The 9,998-nt window shown below is 60.5% G+C and overlaps 1 protein-coding gene across 7 annotated transcripts in view; it reads right to left on the bottom strand.

Moving 5' to 3' along the window:
* Nucleotides 1-2,363: 2,363 nt before the first annotated feature.
* The window catches only part of CSF2RB (colony stimulating factor 2 receptor subunit beta), a 31,295-nt gene continuing 23,660 nt past the window's right edge, over nucleotides 2,364-9,998 (bottom strand). For all 7 annotated transcript variants that reach the window (XM_027774953.1, XM_027774951.1, XM_027774954.1 and 4 more), the window contains 4 exons: nucleotides 9,134-9,224; nucleotides 8,913-8,970; nucleotides 8,047-8,150; nucleotides 2,364-7,409 (listed from right to left, as the gene is read on the bottom strand). In XM_027774953.1, the coding sequence (XP_027630754.1) occupies nucleotides 6,284-7,409; nucleotides 8,047-8,150; nucleotides 8,913-8,970; nucleotides 9,134-9,224 (1,379 nt within the window). In that variant the 3' untranslated portion in view covers nucleotides 2,364-6,283. The remainder of the gene's footprint in view (nucleotides 7,410-8,046; nucleotides 8,151-8,912; nucleotides 8,971-9,133; nucleotides 9,225-9,998) is intronic.

Raw genomic sequence — 9,998 nt, 5'->3', positions numbered from 1 at the left:
TCCTCCTTAGAGATCCGCTTGAGGTACATTTATCTCACTGTTGTTTTATCCCTTTTTTTAATGGAAGAGAGGCGCTCTAGGTTCTTCTAGTCAGCCGTCTTTCAACATGGGCATTTTTAAATGGCCACATTTCAAATAAAGTAGGAGATCGTTCTCCTAAAGTGATCCTCGGGGGGTTCCTCATGGAGGGGTCCAGGATCAGCCAAGGGGTCCTGCAGGGACAGTCACAGCCCCACTGCCTCAATGGCTGGGAGGTATCCCTCCCCTTTTACCTCCCTCCTTGGGCTTTCCCCACTGCCAGGGGTGGGCAAGAGAGGGGGTGTTCTGAAGCAAAGGAAATGCCCCTTCTGACAGCACAGCGAAGGCTTGGAGCAGTGACTCTCTGGAGTAACTGAATCAAGGACAAGTCTTGGGAGACCCCCAGCTCCTCTAGCTTTGGGGCCTTCCTCCTGTAGAATGTTCTTCTCAGGGTGTCCCGGGCCTGGGGGCTGACACCAGGAGGGACCCAGGGCCCAGCCATGTCTGGCTGAGGTGGGGCTGTCCTCCACTGGCAGCTCTTGCCCCCTCAGTCACCATGAGCTGACAGTTGTCTTGTCAGGTCTGGATGGCCCGATGGCTTCCCGTGCCCAGTTGGCTACCTGCCCCACTTAAGTGTTTTTTTCTTTATTTACGATGCAGGCCGTGCATGTGCATGTGCACAAGCTGAGAGGGAGAGAGAGGGGTGCCCTCTCCAGGGTGTGGCCACCCTGCAGTCCCCTTCCTCCAGCCTGGATCTTGGGCGCTCACGAGCGTCTGGAGCGTGTCAGCGTAGGGATTTAAGCCTCCGTTACCATGTGCTGCTTCTGAGCAGGACGTTACCACCGAGGTGCACAGCCAGCCCCCCCCCCCCCGCTATTTTAGTCCCCCAGGAAGTCCTTTGCGTGTCCACCTCCATCCCAGGGGCAGCTTCCTGGAGGCCTCTAGCTGTGACCGTTCCTCAACAATCACCTACTGTGTGCATGGCACTGCCTCGTCAGGGTGAGGGAGACATGGCCGTGCCCGAAAGGTCTCTCAGGCGTGAGAACCCCCACCCTCGAAGAACACATTTTTCATGGTTTCCTCTGTCTCGACCTCCCTCTGCCACCAAATCAATTTGCACTGTGGGTTTTTCTCTTTTGCCAACCACACTGGGTCATCTCTCGTCCACGTGTGGATCTTGGGTGAGAGATTTGGTTTCGACTCTGGCAGACTCTGAGCCTTGGGACCAGGGTTTGAATTCTGGCTCTGCCTCTAACCAGGTGGCTGGCTGGGAAGGTAGCGTGACCTCTCTGTGCCTGAGTTTCCTCTCTGACAAAGTGGGTATGGCAAAGGCCGTGTCAGCCTCAGAGACCTGTGAAGAGGAGGAGTTGATCTTGGCCCGTCACTTCAGCAGGGCCCGCCGGGAATATGCCTCCATCATGCTCAGCTCTTCTGTTCAACCGAATTATCCGTGTGAGATGAGACTGGGGTTTCCAGGAGGAGCCCTTCCCCGCCACTTCCCTAGCACAGACGCGCGACTTTAGGGTTTGGTTTCGTTTTACATGCCAGATCTTTTATTGCATTTCCCCCCTACTCACAGTGGCTGGACATTTTGGAATTAATATCTTGGATTTCTTTGATACAGGTCTGTTTATTTTGTTCAATTTTGACAGAGGAATTTACTTCAGAATGTACTTAAGTCTTGTAAATTTTACTATTTTTGCCAGAGGGAATATGTACTCACCAAAGAGACAGAGACAGAGAGAGAGGGAGAAAGCGCCCTCCGGAGGTGCAATCATGCTGCGGTCCCTTCTCCTCCACTTTGCCCTCCTGTTGGGGTTTGGGGCCCACATGCACATGCACCCGTGTTTTTCAAGCCGCAGGGGTTTGGAACCAGGGTTGACCACGTGGGGTCTGGCTCCCTTAACCCCTAGGCTATGGGACTGGCCTTGAATGTCACTACTGATAACCATTTTGGTTGTTTACTGTCCTTCCATCACAAACATACTGTCGTGAACAGGATCTATGAGCGAGAGCAACGGGAACATTTGCTCTCCCGCTTACTGAAACACGTTCTAAGGCCAGGACGGTCACAACGGCGGGGAGCCACCAGAGAACAGGAAGTGAATGGGGGCCTGGACACCAACAACGCATCCACAGGACTTTCTCCCCCCCCCCCCCCGAGTTAAGAAAAGTCGTGTTTCGAACCCACAAACAAGAGATGGGTGATCCCACAAATGCTACGAAGGCCCTTGGCTCCTCGTCTGGAGGAAACACAAAGCCAGATCTCCGTGTCTCATGCAATACATTCACTGCAGTCTTACAGGAAAAGCTCGGAGCCCCAGACGAACTCAGTAAAACAGGAATGCAGACAACCCGGCAGGGGCGAAGGCTTTATGATTTGGCACCCCAAGTGGAGGCTTTGACAGCACAGAGGTGTAAATTTTGCACCAAAAGTCCTGGTGTGCAAGATTGCGTCAAACTGTGGATACAAAGGAAAGGAGAAAACAGGCCCCACCCACGAAAGGCCGTGTGGAAACAGCTTCAAGAACTTCCTCAGGAAAGCGAACGCTGAAGACACACAGCACGCCTGGGCTGACCCAGTAAGAAATACCAATGCCCAAGATACGTGTGAACATGTGTGCAAACGTGGTCTTCAACGAGTAATGCAAACGAACGCGACTTAATGCCATTGTTTTTCAGAGTTGGGTATCAAGAAGGCAGAGACTGAAAAGAACCACAACCCCAGCGTAGGCCCGGACATGGACCAGCAGGTCTTCAGGGGTGGCCCATGGCAGCGGGAGGCAGGGGTCTGCCTGGGGGGTGGTGAGTGGGAGGGGGTGGAGAGCAGCTGGGTCATTTGATCTAAAAGCCCTAAGGCATAGATGCCCTTCGGTCACTTTCCCTTTGTCCCTTGTCAAGTGGTCTCTCCCAGCTTTTTGACAGCACTGTGGGTTCCAGACTCCTCACTCCCGATCGCCCCAGCTTTCTGACAGCACTGTGGGTTGCAGACTCCTCACCCCCGATCGCCCCAGCCTTCTGACAGCACTGTGGGTTGCAGACTCCTCACCCCCGATCGCCCCAGCCTTCTGACAGCACTGTGGGTTGCAGACTCCTCACCCCCGATCGCCCCAGCCTTCTGACAGCACTGTGGGTTGCAGACTCCTCACCCCCGATCGCCCCAGCCTTCTGACAGCACTGTGGGTTGCAGACTCCTCACCCCCGATCGCCCCAGCCTTCTGACAGCACTGTGGGTTGCAGACTCCTCACCCCCGATCGCCCCAGCCTTCTGACAGCACTGTGGGTTGCAGACTCCTCACCCCCGATCGCCCCAGCCTTCTGACAGCACTGTGGGTTGCAGACTCCTCACCCCCGATCGCCCCAGCCTTCTGACAGCACTGTGGGTTGCAGACTCCTCACCCCCGATCGCCCCAGCCTTCTGACAGCACTGTGGGTTGCAGACTCCTCACCCCCGATCGCCCCAGCCTTCTGACAGCACTGTGGGTTGCAGACTCCTCACCCCCGATCGCCCCAGCCTTCTGACAGCACTGTGGGTTGCAGACTCCTCACCCCCGATCGCCCCAGCCTTCTGACAGCACTGTGGGTTGCAGACTCCTCACCCCCGATCGCCCCAGCCTTCTGACAGCACTGTGGGTTGCAGACTCCTCACCCCCGATCGCCCCAGCCTTCTGACAGCACTGTGGGTTGCAGACTCCTCACCCCCGATCGCCCCAGCCTTCTGACAGCACTGTGGGTTGCAGACTCCTCACCCCCGATCGCCCCAGCCTTCTGACAGCACTGTGGGTTGCAGACTCCTCACCCCCGATCGCCCCAGCCTTCTGACAGCACTGTGGGTTGCAGACTCCTCACCCCCGATCGCCCCAGCCTTCTGACAGCACTGTGGGTTGCAGACTCCTCACCCCCGATCGCCCCAGCCTTCTGACAGCACTGTGGGTTGCAGACTCCTCACCCCCGATCGCCCCAGCCTTCTGACAGCACTGTGGGTTGCAGACTCCTCACCCCCGATCGCCCCAGCCTTCTGACAGCACTGTGGGTTGCAGACTCCTCACCCCCGATCGCCCCAGCCTTCTGACAGCACTGTGGGTTGCAGACTCCTCACCCCCGATCGCCCCAGCCTTCTGACAGCACTGTGGGTTGCAGACTCCTCACCCCCGATCGCCCCAGCCTTCTGACAGCACTGTGGGTTGCAGACTCCTCACCCCCGATCGCCCCAGCCTTCTGACAGCACTGTGGGTTGCAGACTCCTCACCCCCGATCGCCCCAGCCTTCTGACAGCACTGTGGGTTGCAGACTCCTCACCCCCGATCGCCCCAGCCTTCTGACAGCACTGTGGGTTGCAGACTCCTCACCCCCGATCGCCCCAGCCTTCTGACAGCACTGTGGGTTGCAGACTCCTCACCCCCGATCGCCCCAGCCTTCTGACAGCACTGTGGGTTGCAGACTCCTCACCCCCGATCGCCCCAGCCTTCTGACAGCACTGTGGGTTGCAGACTCCTCACCCCCGATCGCCCCAGCCTTCTGACAGCACTGTGGGTTGCAGACTCCTCACCCCCGATCGCCCCAGCCTTCTGACAGCACTGTGGGTTGCAGACTCCTCACCCCCGATCGCCCCAGCCTTCTGACAGCACTGTGGGTTGCAGACTCCTCACCCCCGATCGCCCCAGCCTTCTGACAGCACTGTGGGTTGCAGACTCCTCACCCCCGATCGCCCCAGCCTTCTGACAGCACTGTGGGTTGCAGACTCCTCACCCCCGATCGCCCCAGCCTTCTGACAGCACTGTGGGTTGCAGACTCCTCACCCCCGATCGCCCCAGCCTTCTGACAGCACTGTGGGTTGCAGACTCCTCACCCCCGATCGCCCCAGCCTTCTGACAGCACTGTGGGTTGCAGACTCCTCACCCCCGATCGCCCCAGCCTTCTGACAGCACTGTGGGTTGCAGACTCCTCACCCCCGATCGCCCCAGCCTTCTGACAGCACTGTGGGTTGCAGACTCCTCACCCCCGATCGCCCCAGCCTTCTGACAGCACTGTGGGTTGCAGACTCCTCACCCCCGATCGCCCCAGCCTTCTGACAGCACTGTGGGTTGCAGACTCCTCACCCCCGATCGCCCCAGCCTTCTGACAGCACTGTGGGTTGCAGACTCCTCACCCCCGATCGCCCCAGCCTTCTGACAGCACTGTGGGTTGCAGACTCCTCACCCCCGATCGCCCCAGCCTTCTGACAGCACTGTGGGTTGCAGACTCCTCACCCCCGATCGCCCCAGCCTTCTGACAGCACTGTGGGTTGCAGACTCCTCACCCCCGATCGCCCCAGCCTTCTGACAGCACTGTGGGTTGCAGACTCCTCACCCCCGATCGCCCCAGCCTTCTGACAGCACTGTGGGTTGCAGACTCCTCACCCCCGATCGCCCCAGCCTTCTGACAGCACTGTGGGTTGCAGACTCCTCACCCCCGATCGCCCCAGCCTTCTGACAGCACTGTGGGTTGCAGACTCCTCACCCCCGATCGCCCCAGCCTTCTGACAGCACTGTGGGTTGCAGACTCCTCACCCCCGATCGCCCCAGCTTTCTGACAGCCCTGTGGGTTCCAGACTCCTCACCCCCGATCGCCCGCTGTTCTGGCTTTCGCTTTGGTCATTATCCAGCATCGCCCAGATCGGTGACATCTCGCCATGATGACAGTCACCTCTAAGACCCAGCGGGGCTCCCAGCCCCCCACGCCCTGCCCTTGCTCATACCCCTCCTGTGCCCGTGTCTTGGGGTGACACTGGTCTGTGATCACCTGTGCCGGCAGCACGAGTCCTCAGACACAACCAGAGGCGCCTCGGGCTCAGGACAGGCACAGCTCTGTCCCCCACCTCCCTCTAACAATGAATCGGTGAAGAAAGGACTACGGCGAAGGCCAGGAACCCCGGTAAACAGGGACAGGAAGAGCCGCTGGGATGATGATGTTCGGAAAGCTCGTAAACTTCAGAACCCAAGAATAAATTAACTTGAAAGAAAAACATGTGTGTGTACACGTGTGTGCGTGTGCACGTAACTGAGACAGAAGGAAGGGAAGGGGAGGGAAAGGAAGGAAGGGACACGCGGAGAGAAGCCATCTGCTGAAGGTCAGGGCTCAGCGGAGAGCTGACCCACTCTCCCAGCCTCCATCTAACTCTGGAAGCCGCCCTAGCCCGGCTTTGCAGAGGTGACCGACGGGGTGGGGGCTGGTGGAAGGCAGCGAGGTGGGCCTTCTCTCCCCGGCCTCCCCAGCCCCGGGGGTCTCAGCACACCTCCCCAGGCCGGCTGACATCCCAAGGGGGCAGGGACAGGTAGTCCTGCTGCTTCAGGGCTTTGAAGAGCTGAATGGCCGGCAGCTGGGGCCTGGCTTGGCATGGGGGCTTCTTGGCCTGAGTGTCCCCGTGCTCAAGGTCCCCAATCTCAGGACAGTAGCTCGGGGATGAGGGTTTACTCCGGGGTGAGAGAGGGCCGGGTCCCAGGCTGGGGAGGAAGCAGTAGTCACCCACCTGCTGCAGGACCAGGAGCCCCTCAGGGTGCGGGGAGGCTGGGACCACATCTGCCTGGGGCTCCCCGGGCCTAAGGACAGGGCTGCTGTTTGCAGGAGGGGCAGGGCTGCCCAGAGGGGATGTGGGGGGTTGGATCATGGTTGGAGGGAGTTCCATATAGCCCCCCAAATCTGGCTTCAAGGAGGGCAGGGCTCCAGGGGGCCCGCTGTCCAGGCCAGGGCAGAGGCTGGGGTTTTGCTCTGAGGGTAGGCCTGGGTGGGGAGTCAGGGAAACAGATGGGGCCCCTGAGTTCATGGTCAGTGCCAGGTCTGTGGTGGTGACATAACCAGAGGCCACGATCCCGTCCTCAGGGTGTCCAGGGTCTAGGGGCAGAGTCTCCGGGCTGTCCTTCGGTCTCTGACCACCCTCCATGGCCCCAGGTGCAAGAGGAGCCAGGCTTCCCTCAGATGCCAGTGAGGGGCTCCCCTGGGCCCCCGGACTTGGCCTGCCCTCCACATTGGTGGCCTGGGTCTGCCCTGTCGCCTGGGCCAGGGGGACCAGCTGCACCTGCTCCCCAGCTGGCAGACACAGGTACTCTAGGGACCCTGCTGGAGGTGTCGGGGCAGCAGCCTCCCGTGGGGGCGTGGGCTGGCCCACGAGGTCAGGCAGGGAGCGGCTGTGGGGCGGCCCCAGGTAGGGGCCATTGAAGTCAAAGCTGGAAGCCTGGGTCTCGGGCTGGTCTGAAGGGGCCCGCAGGCCTTCCTGGGAGCTAGAGGGCTGCTGCGTGGCCAGGACTGAGATGGCTGGAGGCGTGTCAGGCCCAGGGGGTAGATCATAGGCAACTTTAGGGTCCTCAGTGGTGAGAGGTGACACCTCGCTGTCCCCGAAGCTGACGGGGAAGATCCTGAGGGGAGAGCACAGGGAGAGAAGTCAGGACCTCCTGGACGGGCTAGGGAGGGGACGATCTGAAAGGCTGACCTCGCCCTGGCTCACAGTGCACTCTGAGCAGGGCAAGGTGGTGGAGGGGCCCCTACAAGGACCCTGGACATGGCCCTGGCCCTCTGCGGAGCACAGGCTCCAGTCTTCAGCTCAGCTCCAGGTGTGACTCGGGTTCGCCCGGCTCTGCCCAGGCCATCCGCCTTCAGGGCCTGGGGATCCCACTCTCCTCCCCCTGCCCCCCACACCATCACCTCTGCTTGATGGACAGAGGCCAGCTGCCTACACAGCAAGGAGGCCCTGGGCTCACACCCCTTGGCCCTGACGAGGCTCTGGCAGGACGGAGCTGCATGGGCAGTGGGACAGGCAGAGGCTACTGCTCCAGTCTTCTGCCTCTGGCCAAGTCCTGGCTCGTCCCTAACCTGGGACACAGACTTCCCGACACCCTTCTGGGGTATCTTCTGTTTTCGTGCACACCCACCTCCTCCAGCCCTTCGCAGTGAGCCAAGACCAGAGGTAACCTCACTGGAGCTTCTGGTGTGTACAGAGGGGTCACCCCCCCTGTCCCCCAAGGTCAGGAGCAATCCCAGAGCCCAGACACTCACCCCTCTGGCTCAGGGAAGTGGCCATTCCATGGGCCCCAGGGTGGGGTGCTTCTGCCAGCCAAGGCCGGTGTGCTGTCTGGAGGCCTAAGCCGCACAGCCCCATCCTGGAAGAGAAGGGACATTCGCGTCTGTGGGTGCGAGGAAGCCCGGGAAGTGTGCGCCGAGGGCAGGGGCAGGGCAGGGGCTCCAGCAACCTCAGCCCTTGGAAGAATCTCTTCAAGACAGGTCTTGGCCTCTGACATCGGGAGAATGAGACCCTGAGAAGGGCTGTGACTCCCGAGGTCCCCAGGACCTGAACACAGGGTCCCTGGACACCTGAGGCCTGGATCGGGGGCAGGCGGTCTCTGCCTCCAGGCTCAGGCCTGTTCTTCCTCTGACTGGCTGAGACCCCTCCACAGGCAAAGCTGGTCCTGCCTGCCTGAGCAAATGCCTCCTGCCAGCCATATGCCAGCACCCAGCCCTGGGAGGTCACTACCTCACCCCGCCTCACCCCACCTCTCAGCTCCGCAGGAAGGGCTTGGGGCCCCTGCAGATGCCCTCGGCCTGCAGGGCCCTTTCCCACCTGGCTCCACCTGCATCTCCAAAGCTCAGTCCAGGTGTCCTGTCCTTGGAAGCTGTTCTACCTCCTGAGCCCACACGCCCCAGCAGCAAGTACCCCATCTCTGGAATCAGAGCTCGGGCAGGAAGGCTGGGGCCAGTGCTCCTCCATGTGCCAGAGAATGTAGGGATGAACTGGGGCCACCCTCAAGGCTCTAAGGCCCCTCCCTGGCCCACGCATGGCCCACACTGCAAGCCTACAGGGACGGGAAGATGGGGGTAGCGACAGGAGGCGGGACCCCGCACATCTCCCTCATAGCCGTTCCTACCTGGAACAGGTGGCTCTTGCTGGGGTTGGGGATTTTCTCCTTCCACTTCTGGTTCAGCCTGGAAGACAACAGGGAGGTGGCAGCCACTGGGGACCTCAGGGCCAGCTGTTCCCAAGCTCATGTTGGGAGGGGAGACTGAGGCGCAGGATGGCAGAGTCTGGAGGGAGCCTGCTGTGTGATCCCTGAAGCCCCAAGGTCCCAGACAGCCTGGATACCCGTACCTGTACCCGTAGGTGCCGCAGAAGCGCAGGGCCAGCAGCGAGGCCAGGGTGACGAGGACGAGAATGAGGGCCAGCACCCACCGGGGCAGCACTTCCGGAGAGAGAAGAAAGGCAGGGGGGTCAGCAATGGGGAGAAGGCTGGAGGCTTTGGGGAATGCGGGGGGCTGGCTCTGTATCCCCAACCCTCTCTTGGGCTCAGGGCTCTGGAAACTCGTTGCTTTGCTAGCCCCTGAGGGTGTAGGAAGTTAGACACAAGCTGAGAAGAGGGCATTGGTCTGCACCCCTCAATGCTCAGGTGTGCGGAGGACACTGAGGGTCAGACCCTTTCCAGCAGCAAGAGCTACCTGGAGGACACAAGGCTGTAGCCAGGAAGTCCAAGGGGACTTCCTGAAGGAGGCAACATAGAAGTCAGGCCTCCAGGAACAGGGATGCTAGAGATGAGAGTAAGACAGGCTGGCAGAGGAACCTACAGGTGCGAAGGCCCTCAGGAGCCCCCTGGTATGCCCTGTTCCCCAGCCCAGGCCCCTCCCAGGTAGGGACCCCCAGGATTCCCCTCTTCCCCCTCTTTGGGCTGGCTGGTGCTCCTTGCTGCCTGACCACGCCTCTCCCCGGGGCTGCTCCCCTGAAGACTGGCTGTGGACTTGGGTGTTTGCTCCCAGCACCTCCTCCCTGCTCTCTCTGGAACCGCCCTTGAGCCTGGGGAGGGGTGGGATCTGTGTCTCCAGGTGGCCAACACAGGCAGCAGCAGCAAGTGCAGGGTAGGGGGGAAGAGCAGAACGCAGATCCGTCATGGCATCCAGAAACTCTGTCAGAGTAACCACTGGGGAGTGGCTGGCACCGAGACTGGCGGAAACCGAAACCAAAT

Source organism: Tupaia chinensis, unplaced genomic scaffold (genome assembly GCF_000334495.1).
Source record: "Tupaia chinensis unplaced genomic scaffold, TupChi_1.0 Scaffold000496_1, whole genome shotgun sequence".
NCBI lineage: Eukaryota > Metazoa > Chordata > Mammalia > Scandentia > Tupaiidae > Tupaia > Tupaia belangeri.
The sequence above is the reverse complement of the archived record's forward strand: the minus strand, read 5'-3'. Positions and strand labels throughout refer to the sequence as shown.